The sequence below is a fragment of the Leptodactylus fuscus genome, chromosome 3, assembly GCF_031893055.1.
Source record: "Leptodactylus fuscus isolate aLepFus1 chromosome 3, aLepFus1.hap2, whole genome shotgun sequence".
NCBI classification, from domain to species: Eukaryota; Metazoa; Chordata; class Amphibia; order Anura; family Leptodactylidae; genus Leptodactylus; species Leptodactylus fuscus.
Window position 1 is genome coordinate 73,371,339 of NC_134267.1, and position 18,199 is coordinate 73,389,537.

The 18,199-nt window shown below is 45.8% G+C and overlaps 1 protein-coding gene across 3 annotated transcripts in view; it reads right to left on the reverse strand.

Moving 5' to 3' along the window:
* Positions 1–18,199, reverse strand: part of CEP170 (centrosomal protein 170) — a 180,733-nt gene that overhangs the window by 52,912 nt on the left and 109,622 nt on the right. For 2 of the 3 annotated variants that reach the window (XM_075267758.1, XM_075267757.1), the window contains exons 9-10: positions 11,507–12,114; positions 5,850–5,976 (exon numbers count right to left, since the gene is read on the reverse strand). In XM_075267758.1, coding sequence (XP_075123859.1) covers positions 5,850–5,976; positions 11,507–12,114 — 735 coding nt within the window. The remainder of the gene's footprint in view (positions 1–5,849; positions 5,977–11,506; positions 12,115–18,199) is intronic. The other variant, XM_075267759.1, reaches the window with a different exon arrangement.

Consider the following 18,199-nt stretch of genomic DNA (forward strand, 5'->3'; position numbering starts at 1 on the left):
GAAGTCATGCCAAGTAACACTCTGGCACACATGGTTGAATTCATGTTAGGGTGCTTTTCAAGTGAGAAACGCATTGTCTAAATCCTGGAGAGCAACCACTACTGGATTTTTGCAATCCTCGACCCCCGGTATAAAAATAATATCTCGACTTTTATTCCGGTAGAGGAGAGGGCCAGTCGCATTAATGATTGCCACAAGCAACTGGTGCAGAATATGATGGAGATGTTTCCATCAACTCTCGGCGGCAGAGAGGAGAGTTCCTCCAAGAGGCTAACAACTGCCATCCGGTCCACACCCACCAGGGGCACACTCTCCAAGGTCTGGAACACGTTAATGGCACCCCCTCGCCAAACTACCGCCACTGAGCGGCCTAGTGTCACCAGGCGGGACAAGTATAGGTGCCTGTTGCGGGAGTACCTGGCCGACCACAGCCCTGTCCTCTCCGATCCCTCTGCGCCCTACAATTATTGGGTCTCCAAGTTGAATTTGTGGCTGTAACTTGCGCTGAACCCATTGGAGGTCCTTTCCTGCCCTGCCGCCAGCGTGCTATTGGAAATTGGGTCTTCAGCGCAGCCGGTGACATAATTATGGATAAGCGCACCTGGCTGTCAGCTGACAGTGCTGACCGGCTGACGCTGATCAAAATGAAGAGCCACAGGATAAACCCATCATTTTCATGTCCACCAGTGTCAAGCACCTCGACATGAAGTTTCATGTGTGTGCTCAACCTTTACAATTCCTTCTCCTCCTCCACCATCAGTGTTGCACAATTCTGCTCCTAATAGCAGGACCTATAAGTATCTGGGTGTGCTCCTCAATAATAAACTAGACTGGGCTGATCACCTGGAGGCGCTGCACAGAAAAGGCCACAGCAGACTCTACCTGCTCAGGAGGCTGAGGGCCTTCGGAGTCCAGGGGACACTTCTTAGGGCCTTTTTCAACTCGGTGGTTGCTTCAGCTATATTTTTCGGTGTAGCCTGCTGGGGGAGCAGTATATCAACCAGGGACAGAAATAGACTTGACAAAGGGGGCCACACGGTGGCTCAGTGGTTAGCACTGCAGCCTTGCAGTACTGGGTCCTGGTGTTCAAATCCCACCAAGGGCAAAAAACCATCTGCAAGGAGTTTGTATGTTCTCCCCGTGTTTGCATGGATTTCCATCCCATATTTCAAAAAGACATACTGATAGGGAAAAATGTACATTGTGAGCTCTATGTGGGGCTCACAATCTACGTAAAAAAAAAAAAAAAAAAAAAAAAAAAGAAATACACTTGACAGGCTGATCAGAAGGGCCAGCTCTGTCCTGGGGAGCCCCCTGGACCCAGTACAGGTGGTGGGTGACAGAAGGATACTGTCTGTGGTGACCTCCATGCGGGAGAACAAATCCCACCCCATGTATGAGACCCTGATGGGAGCACTGTAAGTGACCGTCTGCTTCACCCCAAGTGTGAGAAGGAGCGCTATCGCAAGTCCTTCCTTCCAACCGCGATCAGGCTGTATAATCTACATCAGACCAAGCGCAGACACTCCGCACAGAGAACTAAATGACTATGAATGTCCTCCTTCTTCCTTCTCTGTTCCTTAGCTGCTATGGACTCCTAGTATATCTTTCTCAGCATATGTGTGTCTACTTCTGTTATATTACTGTGTATTATCCTGAATCTGTATTACTTTGCAGCTGTAACATACAGGGATCACCTTAAGGGCCACAAAAGTGAATTTTTGAAGTCCTTACCACATCACACACACATACATACACAATGACAGTTAAGGGTGGGCACTGTTGGATTTCCTATTGCCTATTTCATCTGTGGTTGTCATGGGCAACGTAATTTAAAGGGGTGCTGGTTAAGGTTTCAGTAGAGTAAAATTTGAGTTTCTGTCCATACAAATGGGGAGGAAAGAAGGTTTCCAGGTATTTTTTCACTTTCCATAGAGGTTTTTTTGAGTGTGGAAAGTGTGTAGTTGATAGGCTGTGATAGTGGGGTAAAATTGTGACTTGGGCTTGTGTGATGCCTCCAGGCATGCTTCCCCTGCTGTCCTAGTTGCATTCCAGAGGTATTGTCATCATTTGCTGAGGTGTCATAGAGGACTTGGTGACCCTCCTGAGTCGAATAGTGGTTTCCCCTGAAACGAACGGATTTTCCCCATAGACCAGTCTTTCTCAAAGTGGGCGATAACGCCCCCTTGTGGGCGCTGGAGGCCTATAGGAGGGCAGTAAAGGGCACAGAGAAGATTGGGGGGCGTTGAAGCGGTTTAGGGGGGCGATGGCTAATTTAAAGGGGTGGTATCATAACAATGATTCTATCTATACTGCTTGTTAATGTGGATTTAAGACTTTTCCTAAATACACTGCTTTAGCAAAACTGCTTTGTTTGTCCACTATCTTACTTTATTCACTTCATTATGGACACTAGCACCTGGCCCCCTGCTCATTGCTGAGGGAGCCACATGACGTAGCTCCCTGCTATGTGGGGGGGGCTGAGTGCATACCTCCCACCCGTCCCGATTTCCGCGGGACAGTCATGATTTGGGTGACATGTCCCGCGGTCCTGGTTGGAGGGGGGTATGTCCCGATTTCAACTCAGATCTGCGTCCAGAGGACGCAGATCTGAGTTGAACACATTTGCGGCTGAAGCAAGGAGCTGACACAGGTCAGCTCCTCGCTTCAGCCGTATATGTGTTAGCGAGAGAGGCGCGCAGAGAGCGGCGAGGGAGCGGAGGAGAAGGTAAGTTTAATGTGCAGGTGGAACGTGAAACTGGGGGCAGATGAAGGAGAGGATGGCATGACACTGGGGGCAGAGATGGAGAGGACGGCATAACACTGGGGGCAGAGATGGAGAGGACGGCATGACACTGGGGGCAGAGATGGAGAGGACGGCATGACACTGGGGGCAGAGATGGAGAGGATGGCATGACACTGGGGGCAGATGAAGGAGAGGACGGCATGACACTGGGGGCAGATGAAGGGTGTATATGAAACTGGAGGAGAGATAGAGGGGGGACATATAATTTACGGGTGACTGTAGAAGGATTATACTGTGTGCGGGCACATGATTAATTAACGAGTGGGCGGAGTCAACACAAAAGTGGGCAGGGCTAAATTTTCCGCGCCGCGCTACGCGCGCCGCACATTTTGTCCTTCTTTCAGTTCTTCAAAAGTTGGGAGGTATGTGAGTGTACAGAGCCAGCCTGTGTCGGCACCACACATACACATCACATACACATCACCTAGCTCCCTGCTGTGAGATAGAGGGGGGGTGTGGAATAAGTGCTGCTTTCTTATATAAAGCAGTCTAAATCCTACTGGTCTCTCTGTTCACTAGGATAAAGCTTTATTATATAGAGCAGGCTGCTAGTGGGCAGAGGAGCCAGGTCCTTTAGGAAACTCCGTACAAGGTAAATCCAAGTCTACAGGACCTTTTGTCATCCCATAGGTTCACTGGGGGGGGGGGGGCGCTAGAAAATAATTAATTCTCGAAGTGGGCAGTAGACAAAATAAGTTTGAGAACCTCTGCCATAGACTATAATGAGATTCGATATTCATTCAAATAGTCAAATATTGAGGGACTATTCGAAACGAATATCAAATATTTCACTGTTCGCTCATCTCTAAAAATGATGTATTCCTGGAAAAATTGTCATTTTCACCTTTCAGAATTAACTTTGTATTAATTTATGGATAATAAATTATAGCAACACTGGGGGGTTAAAAATGCTCACTGTACCTCTGGATAAACCCCTTTAGGTGGTGTAGTTTAAAAATGGGTCAGGGGAAAGCTCAGGGGATTCCAGTTTACTGGCATTTCAGGAGCTCTGCAGAAGTGTCATGGTGCTCAAAAACAAAATAGCGCTCCTTCCCTTTTGTGCCTGGCTGTACTCAAATATCAGTTTATAGCCACATAAGACATTGGAGTGCGCTATCCTGGGTACACCAGTGTCATACATGTGGGCATAAACTTCAGGGCACAGAAGAGAAGGAATGCTCTGTGGCTTTTGCAGTGCAGATTCATGAGTTTGGTATCTGGACACTATGTCATGTTTGCAGAGCCTCTAAGATACCAGAAAAGTGAAATACTCATGGGAGTGACCTCATTTTAGAAACTGTACCCCGCAAACAATTTATCAAGAGGTGCAGTGAGCATTAGTATACCAGATGTGAATGCACAGCGGATGGTGAAGAGTGAATATAAAAACTGTGCAGAGTACATTGGGAACACTAAATTCCCTACTATTTCCCCAATAGCTCTTTTTATTGGGGGGGGGGGGGGGGGTTACTCTGGGGGTCACTTCTGGTTTCTTTTTTTATTGAAAGCTATAAATCTGGTTTGCACCCTGATATACATTTGCACAGGTTATACATTCTCTTACCACCGCAGCCAGATTTTTTCTGATTTGGGGACTTTTGGGGTTTTTGTCTTCACATTATTCAAGCTATGTTTTTTTAAATTGTTCTGGTGATGTAGCCATATGAGTGCTAATATGTTTGCGGGATTAGATGTATTTTGTAAGGACACCATTTTTGAGCGCTTACATCTTATTGACTATTTGTCTATTAACTGTTTCTTGCTGGATTAAAAAAAAAAACAACAAAAAAAAAACCCATCAATTCTGGGATTGCGTTTTACCTTTTAAATGATTTTCTACACATTGTACAGCGTAAGTAGCATGTTACCATTATTCTGCGATTTTGGCGATACCTCATTTATATTGTTTTTTTATGCATCACTAATTCTGCAGAAAAAAAAACCTATTTGGGCACATAAATCAATTATTTTTGCATCACTATCTTCTGAGATGTGTAACATTTTTATTTTATCGGTTGACAGAGTTGAGCGATTATTTTTTGCGGGACAACCTGTGCTTTTTATTGGTACTGTTTTGGGGTGCATGTGACTTTTTATAGCATATTTTATAAGGAGAGATGGCAAAAATCATTACTTCTGGGGGGTTTTCCGACATTCACACTGTAGGTTAAATAATGTTTCAGTTTTATTGTACAAGGGGTGGAGAGGGAAGTCATTATTATTGTGCAACCCCGTGTTTGACTGTGGCACCCAAGGGGTTAAAACTGCTGATCGGATCAGAGCTCCAACAAGAGGGTTGGGACATCTTGTCCCAGCTCTCATCTGTGTAACACAGCCGGGAGTAATTTTGCGGGCACAGCGTCTGCTTACACAGATTACAGTACAGTACTATTACGGCGCTGAGCGCTAACAATGCCCAGTGCGACATAATAGAACGGAGCAGAATGGGAAAGGGTTAATAAAATATATTACAAAAATGGTCACCAAATACAATAGCTGGAAGGTGGTGAGTGGGGGTGTTGGGGGAAGAGTTGCACTTCTGCTTCGCTGAAGAACTGCACAGGTACTGTACACAAAAGGGGAGTCCAATGAGACTTATCAGATTCATCTGTAGGTAAGCATGAAGATTTATATTTTTTAATGGCAGGCAAGGATGGATTTAAAACAGGATGATTTGGAACACCCCAGTCTATGGGGACCTGTAGGTGGTTTAGTGTTCCAAATCTACCACACAGGTTCTCTTTAAGGGCGGTTAAATAAAAATAAAGGGGTTGTGACACAAAAGGAATTATCCATAGATTACAGGATAAATACTGGATCCAGTCTGAACACTTAGACAACCACAGCTCCAAAAAGGAGGGTACTTTTCCTACTGCGCATTCAGTCTCACTGTGTAGGTGTGACTGATGGTGGACAGAAGTAAATGGAAGGACAGGAGGTAATGGAAGTAAAGCACTTTGCTTTCTCCAATATGCTTCGCTTCTACCAAAACTAGCAAGTCTAAATAAATAAAAAACAACAACAAATTTCTTCAGAAAATTACCATTTTCAACAGAAGCCAACATACTGGATTCATTTTGTTCATTTTCTTGATCATGGCCCACATGGTTAGAGGCCAGACTTGCCCACTGGGATACCCAACGTTTTCTTCCTGATACAGAGAGAACATCCTAAAATAAAACAAAAATAGAATTTCTTCATTTGAAAACCAAAGATCGACAATATAAAATATGAAATAGAATTTGAAAAAAAAGAGCCATAAATATTAGTCATGTTTGGTAAGTACTTTATATTAGCTGTTGAAAACATTAAATCCAGGGCCACACATGGAAAATACCGGGAGTCATAACACTGCGATTTCCAAAACTGTTGCGTTTTTGGACATCACAGCATTTCAATTATACCTACGGAAATGCTAGCGGTTACTCAATAGTTATAGTTTTTTTTTGCTGCGGCCAGCTACACTTCCCACCACTGCCTGATTTGCAGCTCAATCTTGCAGGAGCTCCTACTTGTTTTAAATGGCACAGTTATATCTGGATTAACATACTCACTAGAAAAAAAAAAAAACAATGAAATTTCCCTTTCTCTACAACTGTTTCAGCACTGTTGTCACTTTATTCATCTTGCAATCCATCTTCATCCAGGATGTATTCTCAGCTTATCTTGTTCTTCCCTATAGTTGTTTATTAGATTAGTTTTATATAGCCATATATGTGAAGTCCTAGTAAATAGGGAAGTGCAGCAGTAAGGAAGCACAAAGAATACCTGAGAAAAGTAGTTATCACTACAGAAGCAGACAAACCCGTACTGCATAGAACTGCCAAATCTATAGGCTGAAAATTTATTGGAGCTTGGCCAATCATAGCAGAGAGGACAACTAGGAGGAGTGTCAAGTGACATTTGATGCGACAAGCTGATGAGATGCAACACATCGAAACAGCTGTCCTTGGCTGAGAGACTGTACCTGGTATAATCCCAACATCATTGCACACAAAGGCGTCTGAGAAAATCGGCATGATGTTAAAGGTAGCGCCCTCTATTGGTTTGCTTGACTGAGACTCTGTCTTCCTAATTACATCATGGAAGATAGACTTGCACATTCTCAGTCAGCGCCCTCTATTGGTGTGCATTCTTGAGGCACTGGCTTCCTAATTACATCATGGAAGTCAGATTTGCATATTCTTCCCATGTTCCTTTGCACAGTGGAGCGCTCATGGCTTAATAAGACTCCACACACCTAAATGGTGATTCTCTCCCTATGGAGTGACGATATCCCCATAATGAAGTCTGTGAGCCTATGCGTCTGCATAAGCGGACAGCCTCCTGTACACTGCAATACATATGTATTGGCGTAATGGCGTATACTTATTTAACCAGTGATCAGAAGATCGCTGGTTCATATCCACTATTGAGGCAAAAAATCAATATTAAAAAAGTTTGAATGTGGGTAAAAAATATTATAAATTAAAGGGGTTTGGCCACTTTATAGCTAACAGTTCGTAATGTGTAGAACAAAGATAAATAATAAACTTACTCATAGACATTCATTTTCATTTCTGCTTCTGTCTCTATCTTTGAGGCCACGCCCCGCGCTGACATGGCTCTGCCGGCTCTCAAACTCCAACTCTTACCACTGAGCATATGACATGGAGGGGCATGTGACACAGATTGAAAATGTCACGTGTCTGTGCCTGTTCTACTCTCCTCCTATCACTACTCAGCAAGGACCTTCTGACGTCACAGTCACATGACATTCTCTAGTCTTGTTATTGGGTAGGTGTGTCTATGCTGCAGGAAGATCCTTGAACATGGTGTATTCCCTGCAGTGGAAGAACATGGGTAAAGGCTAAATACTAGATGCCGTAAGGACCTTCTGATGTCACATGACCAGATAGGCGTGTCTTCTAATTGTAAGCAGGACCTTCCACTGTATCCTGTGTAGTGGAGCAACATGGAGAGCTGCGAGGTGAACGATGTAGTGAAGGGGGAAAATACAGTAGGTGGACTGCAGGGAGTAGTGTAGAGGGGGAGAGATTTGGGGGAAGAGATGTGGGTGCAGGGTGTATGTGGGGTGAAGGGTATAGTGTGGGGGAGAGATGTGGGGTTAAGGGTGTAGTGCGGGGGAGAGATGTTGGGGCAGGGTGTAGTGTGGGGGAGAGATGTGGGGTGAAGGGTGTAGTGCGGGGGAGAGATGTGGGGTGAAGGGTGTAGTGTGGGGGAGAGATGTGGGGTGAAGGGTGTAGGGGAGAGATGTGGGGTGAAGGGTGTAGTGTGGGGGAGAGATGTGGGGTGAAGGGTGTAGTGTGGGGGAAAGATGTGGGGTGAAGGGTGTAGTGTGGGGGAGAGATGTGGGGTGAAGGGTGTAGTGTGGGGGAGAGGTGTGGGGTGAAGGGTGTAGTGTGGGGGAGAGGTGTGGGGTGAAGGGTGTAGTGTGGGGTAGAGATGTGGGGTGAAGGGTGTAGTGTGGGGGAGAGATTTGGGGCGCATGGTTTAGTGTGGGGGGGAGAGATGTGGGGTGCACAGTGGACTGGGGGGGAGATGATGGGTGCATGGTGTACTGTTGGAGGGAGAGATGCAGAGTGTACTGTGGGGGGGTGGATGTGGGGTACACGATTGACTGTGGGGGAGAGATGTGGGGTGCATGGTGAACTGTGGGGGGTAGGTGTGGGGTGCCTTGTGAATTGGGGGGGGATTTAGAACTGTGTTACTTTAGGGGATGGCAAGCTATGGTTGATGCTTGGTGGATTTAGGGTAAGATCGCAAGGGTTTTTTTGGTCAGGATTTTGAAGCCGTATCCGCCTCAAAATTCTGACCAAAAAGACTGCTCCCATTGAAACCAATAGGAGCCGGTCTGTTCTTTTTTCTGGGAGCCGTTTGTTCCAGCTCCCGGAAAAAAGAACGGACATGCTCAAACGGGATTGTAGGAGAACGGCGGCACAGAGAAGACTACGAAAGGTAGGAGTAGAATAGCCTTTCTTAAGGCTATTCCAACGTGGTACCTAGAAAAAATTGTGTGTGAGTGATAGGATCCCTTTAATACAGGTTTCATAGAGAGACAAAGCCTATAAGCCCATAATAGGCTCCCGTCTGTCATACAAATGATAGCAACTGAACGAGATCTGGGGCCAGCGATCTACAAAAAAATTGCAACATCCATCAGCCTCCTCAAAAATCGTACTTTGCTAAGCTTTGAGGTTGAAAATCAGCATTAGGGTAAGGTGGATGTTGGGAAGTGGTTAACAGGAGCAATTACAACCAATACACTGCATAGTTCTGGTGCCAGAGGATGCTGAGAACAGTTGATCAGCGCGGATGCCAGATGAGGAACCCCACAAATCTGATTTATAAAGTTATGAATATAAGAAAGTTTGAGTTCTATAGTTTTATAGGAACAAAATAAAAAACAACAACAACAACAAAATCTGGTCTGTAGAAGGTCTTGAACAACTCATGAAAAGCTACAAGTATAAAAAAGACTTGGCCAAAATGTAGAGGTAGTGAGCGTGGAGGGTGAGCATGTCGCTTCTTTTTTCCAGGAGCCAAAACAAACAGCTCCCAGAAAAAAAGAACTGACTGGCTCCCATTGATTTCAATGGTCAGGATTTTGAGGCGGATTCAAAATCATGACCAAAATACTCAGACTCTACAGGCCTCAATTAGCATGTTGGGATAAGACAGTGTTTCCCAACCTTTTGAGACTCGGTGCATCCTTGGAAAAAAAATTCTTTCCTCAAGGCACCCTACCAAATAATTTATACCAAAAATTGAAAAACTACAGTTCTGATGTATTTTTTTGCAGTTTCTCCAGGTTTTTTTTAGCTCAATTTTTGAAATTATAGCTGGAAACGCATCAAAACTGCATGCATTTTTCTGTTGCAGTTTTGATGTTATTATAAATGAATCAAAGCTACACCATCCTATACTTTCCATCCAGCACATAAAAAAAAACAAAAAAAAAACAAAACACCTTTTACTATCACCAAGCTCCTCTTAGGGCTCTAAATAGTATCACACTCCCCAGTGAACCAGCATGCAGTACATGCTTCCTAGTGGTCTTCAGACACATACTGTTTCCTATTCACCCCCAGATACCTAATACTGCTCCCCACTGGCCCCCAGACACCTAATAATGCTCTCCCACTAGCTCGCAGACACATAATAATGCTACCCAGTGGCCCCCTAAGCAAGTAGTAATGTTCTTCAGTATCCCCCAGGCAAGTAATAATTTCCCCTGTGACCCTCAATTGTGACAATTTATTATGTCCTCAGTAGACCCCAGACAAGTAATATTAATTCCCCTAATAATGTTACCAAGTGGCTCTTAGACTACTAATAATGCATCCCAGTACCCCATAGACAACTAATAATGCTTCCCATTAGACCCCAAGCAAGTAGTAATGGTCTCCATTAGCTCCCAGACAAATAATGATGTCCTCCCAGGGATTCCAGGCAAGCAATGATGTCCCCCAGACAAATGATAATGTCCCCAGTGGCTCCCAGACAAGTAACAGTGCCCCCCACACAACTAATAATGTCCCGAGTGCCTCCCTACCAACTAGTAATGTCACCCAGAAGCATCTTCTGGAGATTAATGCAACTGGTCTTAAAGGGATTCTATCACTAACCTTTAGAAAGGCTATTCGTCTCTTACCTTTAGACGTGGTCTCTGCCGCGCCGTTCCTTGGCAATATCGGTTTTAACCGGTATGCAAATGAGTTCTCTCGCAGCAATGGGGTCGGGCCCCAGCTCTCAAACGGTGATGGCGTTCCCACTGCTGCCAGAGAACACTCTCCAGCGACGCCTCCATCTTCAGCTGCATCCTCCCCTTCTCTGTCGTCTTCCGTCTGAGTCAGCTCCGACACCTGCGAAGTCAGCTCTGCTAGTAAAACACTAATAGAGCCGACTGCGCATGCCGGCCGGCGGTAGCGGATTCTAGTGAATCCCATCTCTACTTTCTTTTTAAAATGTGCATGGCAGACACGTGCCGATTTCCAAAGCCGTCTGGTTTTTAAAATCGCAGCATATCAATTATACCTGTGGCGTACTTTTTTGCTGCATGGTGCCACGTTTGGCCTTAATCTAAAGGAGATTTGCAGTAATACCAAAAGGTTTGCTGCATACCTGGCATATGCACAACTTGTCATCAAAAGACGGTGGAGAGTTGCTGTATTTATATTATGGCTTAAAGGGGGATTCCCATGTACATAATCATATCTATATTTGTAGATAATTAAAAGTTAAACATTTTTGCAAATATAAGTAATTAAAAATTCTGCAGAGTTTTAAAGATTTTCTCTAACCATCTTAGTGGTGACAGTCTGTTATCTTGATTGGTTGCCAATGGTTACGACCACTAATGCAGTAACTTTCTGCGGTCTGGGACTCGTTAGGAACCCAGCCATGATTTTCGTATTGTAGCTGGGTGATCATGCAGGGACGCTACATGTATCAGAAGATATTCCGGCCACAATAAAGAAATCATAGCTGATTTTCTGACCTTAGAAAGTTCCTGCATTCATGGTCGTATCCACTGGCAACCGATCAAGACAACAGACTGTGACCACAAGATATTTAGAGAAAAATTTTAAATACCCCTTTAGCACAATAAAATAACACAACTTGATCACCAAAGATCCTTGATGTTTCGATACATAATAACTTGTTACTAAATATAAATACTTGTGTCATATGAATTACCTGTGTATCTGATGTGCCCATTTCTTCTTTCGTATTTGCTTTTTCATTGAGCTGACTATTGCTGTGATCTTTACTCACAACAGGTATCTGAATATTGTTGACTGTAGATTGTTTATTTTGTGGTCGTTGTCCAAGACTCCCAGAACTTCTCAGTAAAATATTTTGTGAAAATAAAGATGTACATGGCTCTTCAGATTTCTGCTTTAACAACAATTTTGCATGCTGAGTACTATGAATAACTCTGTGAGATGATGCCCCTGACTGCAGACCTAAGGATAACCCTTTAGGATCTGTAGAACCAGCTTTTGCTTTCTCTATTCTAGATAGTGGAATAGGATATGGTGCTTCTGGACCTGTGACACTAGCATTTAGAGAAAATGAATATGAACGCCTCTTTCTTGGATGTTCATCATCAAAAAATTCTATAAGAAATGCTGTTTGACTTGCCGTGTCTTGCTGCCTTCCACCTGCATGAATTTTAAGATCCAACATTCTCTGTTCTAGGCTTTTTTGGTTAGCATGCTCTTGTAGACGGGTAAATCGGTTTAAACGTTTAAGAGATGCACTGTTTTCATAGTCACTTTGAGTCCCATCTTCATGTTTGTTATCTAATAAAAAGAAAAAAGAAATAGAATTGATACTGCTGGTGATTTAATAGTAACCGCTGCTAAGTCCGGGTGCAAGGGTGGTAATTGGCAGTAACCGTCTAAAGAGATCTACTGGTACTACCACATGTATAACAGTTAAAGACAGTTTCATCTCTATTTGCTGGGGAACAGAGTAATATTATCCTAATTTATCTAACAGACCAATAGTCAGGGGAGTTGAACTGTCATGTTCTTATCACCAGTAACTGTGACGAGTATGGGTCCCTCTGTGTGGAACAAGCCATGCAGGCAGGGAGGCAGGTTGTTTTAAACAGGTCACAATGAGATTCCATGACCCAACTGTAGTGTTGTAGTGAGGATGCAGGTCTTCTGGAATAAGTCCACTATGCGATAGTTACTTTTGTAGATCATAAAATTTTATTCCCTGTCATCCCACCAGTGGCACAATACGGGATATTTTCTGCCCCTGTGTGCTGGTAGGACAGGCGGAATTTTTAATTAGCCAAATAAATTACACATGGCTGGCCACAATAAGAGGGCACCGAGACCCTACCCACGTTTTTTTTTTTTTTTTTCTGTCCTGTGTGGGACAGGTGGGGGAGGACTCTGTCCTCCTTAGGGGTCAGCTCCAGGGCTTACCCGGTCCTGAAGTCCCCTATCCTCTTCAGTATTCCTTCAGCAGAAGTCCTGTTGGCTCTGCTGTTGCTCCTTCCTGAAAAGAAGAATTACCCGTGTCAGTTTTTTCCCTGCTTACTTGCAGAGTTAACAGGGTCTCACAGCCCCTCCCTCCTCCCTGGAATCCGCTCCCCTTGTTCAGAAGATTCCTACAAGGTCCGTGACTCACCTGCTTCCTGCTGTGCAGTCCTCTCCCCTCTCTCTCTGTGGCTTTCGCGCCCGCTCTCCGTGCATGGTGGCCGGCAGTCCCTCTTTGCGCTGGCAGTTGTCGTGCACTCTCTATGCGGGATAGCCGGCACCCGGAACCCTAGATGTGGTTCCTTGTGCCAAGGGGGAGGAAGTTCTCAGCCGTACACTTCCGGTGCGGCCTGTACTTCCGGTTGTTCGTGCGGCCGGAGGCTAAAATTGCATGCGTTTCTGCTCAGAATAGAGCAGGGGGAAGGGGGCAGGTTCCCCCTCTCCTCCTCGTTCTTAGCCCCTTTTTTTCTGTTGCAGAGATTCTTTCAGTAGGGGCGGGCCCTTCCTAAGCCCCGCCCCTATATTCGGCAGCAGTTTAAAAAAGGAAGTGCAAGGGTTAGTCCTTGCCTTCCTGGTTCAGTCTAGTGGGGCTCCCTAGAGATTCTAGGTGTTTTTGCCACAAATGCAGACATGCTGTACAAGCTCCTGCTGCCATACTCTGACGGTTGCCAAACCTTCTCGCCGCAGTCGGTAAGGCTCCCGGGTAAGTCTCTTTCTTACTTACAGAAGAAAATGTATACTCCTCCTTGTTTACCCTTATTTGGCTTAATGTAGCCTCTGTTGTGGTCGCAACTCTTCCGCCATGTTTTCCTCCACTACTCCTCCTGGGGATCATGGGAGAAGGAAAACTTCCTCTAAAAGGAAATATTTCGTCTGTTTGGAATGTGATAATCCCCTACCGGACGGTAAGGGTATGCAAAGATATATGCATAGCTAGGCTTTCCCGGTCGCGAGTCTAAAAGCCGTATGTTTCCTAGGTTATGAATGGTCTCACTGCCATTCCTGCAGAGGCCCCCCTCCTGAGGAACTCTCTTCCAGGGACAGAGTGGATGGGGTAAAGGAGTATATGGTGAGTACGGATTCAGAATAACAAGTGAAAAAATGGTTTCCTCACATCTGGTAAGCATGCTCTCTTTTTTTGTTAGGATTCCTTAAAAGATATCCGTGACTCCATCACCCACCTCTCAAAAAAACAGTGCACTGATTTGCGCTCTACATCTTTACCCTCCATGGATAGATTACATGTTGAGGACGTCTCCTGCCCATCCAAAGATAAGCAGTCGAGTATTGCCATCAGACCCATTTTTCATTGGGTAAAACATCCAAATTGGGACCAAGGATGTAGATGGAGAAGCCTCCGCGTCCACCTCTGGAGGGCGAAGGGCCTTCCATGTAGACGCTGCTCTGATTAAAATCAAGGCGCATGAATGGAAGTTTCCGGAAAAGGCATGTTGCTTCCAGGGTCTTTAAGAACATGTTCCCTATTGACTCGGCCCAACTCGACCGCTGGGGCACCCTGCCAAAAGTGGACCTGGTGGTAGCAAAGTTGTCCTGATGCAATGTCGTCCCCATGGAAGACGGATCTAACCTACAAGACCTGTTGGATAGGAGGGTTGATTCCACCTTAAAGAAAGCCTGCTACACGGCATCAGTGCAGTCGGCAGTAGCCATCTCAACAGCCGAAGTTTCGGATTTCTTTCGCTCCTTCTTGGCGCGGTTGGAGCATGACATCGACGCTGGCATGAGTAGGGATGATATTCTGGCCTCTATGAATTCTATCCATCTGACAGCCGACTTCCTGGGTCAGGCATCTAGGCAACAGCTCAAGCTGTCTTCAAAAACCATGGCCCAAACAACAGCCGCAAGGAGACCATTGTGGCTCAGACCATGATGAGCCAACCTTCCATCAAAATATGCGCTCTGTGGGCTTCCCTTTCAGCCCGGGCAAGTTTTTGGTCACGGATTAGATGACCTGATGGAAGGCCTCGCAGAAGACAAAGGAAGATCTTTGCCTCAGGCCTTATCCTAGAGCTCAGCCTCAAAGACGAGCCAGATTACGCTCTAGAGGCACGGGTCGGGGCCGCACTAGGGAGGAGCCAAAGAAAAAGTCATCCATTTGAAGGTGCGCCGCTCTCTGTGGCCGAACAACCAGTGGGGGGCCGTCTTACCCACTTCGTCACTGCATGGAAACATCTCATAGAAGATCCTTGGGTTTTGCGGGTGATAACTCATGGCTATGCCATAGAGTTCAATCAATATCCCCGAGATCAGCGGATGGAATCCATAGACTCCGTAACGGCCTTCCTTCAACAGGACGAGGTAATGATAACCCTGGATCTAAAGGACGCTTATCTTCACATCCCCATCTATTATCCACACAGAAGATATCTAAGGATCGCCATTCAGATGTCTGGCCACAGAGAGCACTTTCAGTTCACCGCCCTTCCTTTTGGCATTTCTTCAGCTCCCTACATCTTCACCAAGGTGGTCGCCCCCGTCGCACTGAGACTAAGAGGCCTATTCGTGGTTCCTTATTTGGACGACTGACTCATAAAAGCATAGTCTATTTCAGTTCTTCAACATCATCTTCGGATCGCCATAGCTTTCCTTCAAGAGTTAGGCTGGCTGATCAAATGGAAGAAATCAGAAATAGTGCCAGCTTCCCAGAGGAAGTTCCTCGGTTTCATTCTGGATTCCCAGAACATGCACATCTCTCACCAGCCCAAGGAGATTGAAGATCCGTTACCATCCAGACCGCCATGAGGGTTCTTGGCCTGATGTCATCCTCGGCCAAGGTGGTCCCTTGGGCTTTATGGCATTTGCGTCCCCTTCAGATGGAAGTGTTGAGCGCCTGGAACAGGTCTCCACGGGGATTGCAAGAGATCTGCCTTTCTCCCAGTACCCGTCTTTCCCTCAGATGGTGGACACACCTGAAAGACGTTAGGTCCATGGTTCCACCAGAATGGATCCTGCTGACTACAGATGCATCCCAGTTGGGATGGGGAGCCCATTTGTACAACAAGACCATACAGGCACAATAGAAACGACCTGAAGAAAGAACCTCCAATCTGAAGGAGCTTCAAGCGGTGTACCTTGCCTTGTGTCACTTCGCCCATCTCCTCAGGGGAGGGCAGTCAAAGTCCGGTCGGACAATATGACCACGGTGATATACATCAACAAACAAGGGGGCACCAGGTCTGCACCCCTCTTGAGAACCACAAACATAATCTTCACTTGGGCAAAGAAAAACCTGTCCCATCTATCCGCTGTTCACATCAAGGGCTCCCTGAACATAGTAGTGGATCAGTTGAGTCGGGGTATTACCGTATCCGGAGAATGGTCTCTACATCCGTCCAAAGATGGGGTCTCCCAGAGGTCCATCTTATGGCGACCCGACTCAACGCCAAGGTGGAAACCTTCTGCTCTCTGTACCAGGAGGACAATCCCTTAACAGTGGATGCCCTGTCCATCCCATGGAGGTTCAGGCTGGTATACATTTTCCCTCCAGTTCCCATCATACCCAGGGTATTGATGAAGATAAGACAGGAACAAGTCTCAGGAATCGCCATAATCCTGTTCTGGCCGAAAAGGACTTGGTTTGCCCAGCTTATGAGGATGAGTAAAGGCGGTTACTGGAGGCTCCCCCCCCCCCCCCAGACCTGGTAACTCAAGTAGAGCTGACCTGCCAGGATCTGAGGAAATTCAACCTGACAGCCTGGAGGTTGACCAGTCTCTATTAAGGAATAGCAGACTCTCAAGAGCCTTCCTGAAGACGCTTACATGTGCCCGGGCGGAATCAACTAACAAAAATTACCGCAGGATTGGTAATATATTTAATTCCTGGTGCCGGGAACGTGAGTTGGACTCCTTGGATCCCCTAGTCGAGGCGATCCTGGACTTCCTTCAGACAAAGGGCTCTCTGTTGCCACCCTGAAGGTACAAGTAGCCGCTTTGTCCGCCTATCTGGGGAGGCGTCTATCTCAATACTCTCTAACAAGCACCTTTTTAAAGGGTGCTGGGAGGTTGAGACCAGCAGTCACTGCTCCCGTCCACAAATGGGACCTCAGTACGGTCCTGACAGCACTATGTGAAGACCCTTTCGAGCCTCTAAAAGACGCAGAGCTGAAGTTCCTCACCTTTAAAACAGCTTTCCTCCTGGCCATAACATCGGCCAAGAGGGTAGGTGAGTTGCAGGCATTCTCCTCTGAAGAACATTACACCATCGTCTTCGAGGATAGAGTCCAGCTCATGGAATTTCCCTGGATTTAGGGCTAAGGTACCTTATATTTTTCTATTTCCAACATGGAGCAGTTGGTTACGTTACCGGTATTCCACCCATCTCCGTCTTCAGCAGATTAAATCAGATACCATACCTTGGATTTATCCAGATGTCTGAGGATCTATATAGAGCACACTCACCCCTTCAGGAAAGCAGAAAACCTCCTCGTCCACTTCATAGGAAGACAGAGGGGCCTCAAGGCATCTAAACCCACCATATCCAGGTGGGTGAAGGAGGCTATTTAAAATTGCCCTTTCAGCTCAGGGTCTGCCTCCACCTGCCTTCCTGAGAGCACATTCTACGAGGTCGGTGGTGACCTCATGGGCCGACAAACGGGCTTTGCCTCTAGAGCAAACCTGCGCCGCTGCTGCATGGTCCTCACACTCCACTTTCACCAGACACTACAGATTATGTAGCCGTTCTGCAGAAGCCTCCGCCTTCGGGCGTGTGGTACTACACTCGGTTGAGTGACAAAAACCACCCTAGGGGATTACTTGATATCTCCCCGTATTGTGCCGCTGGTGGGAAGACAGGGAATGGATGATTATGTAGATAATCGGTTTTCCCTTAGTCCCAACAGCGGCACAAGGCTTCCCGCCCTATTTTTGCAATGACTATTGTGATAAAAAAAAAAAAACTTTTTTTTTAACATATATGTATATTTGTATATAAAATTGTCTGTATATTATACTCTTGTACTAACACAGGGGGGAGGGTCTCGGTGCCCTCTTATAGGGGCCAGCCATGTGTAATTTATTTGGCTAATTAAAAATTCCGCCTGTCCTACCAGCACACAGGGGCAGAAAATACCCCGTATTGTGCCGCTGTTGGGTAACCCCACTCAGGGGGAAAATACAATAGTAAAGAACAACCAATAGGATGGACCCAAGGGTACAGCCAAGAAATAGACAACTGCGCTGAACCAATGGCAAGACAACTCAAAATGTTTAATGGATGACACAAAATAAAGTTTTTTAACTTTATTTTGTGTCATCCATTAAACATTTTGAGTTGTCTTGCCATTGGTTCAGCGCAGTTGTCTATTTCTTGGCTGTACCCTTGGGTCCATCCTATTGGTTGTTCTTTACTATTGCAGATAAATAGTGACAGAGA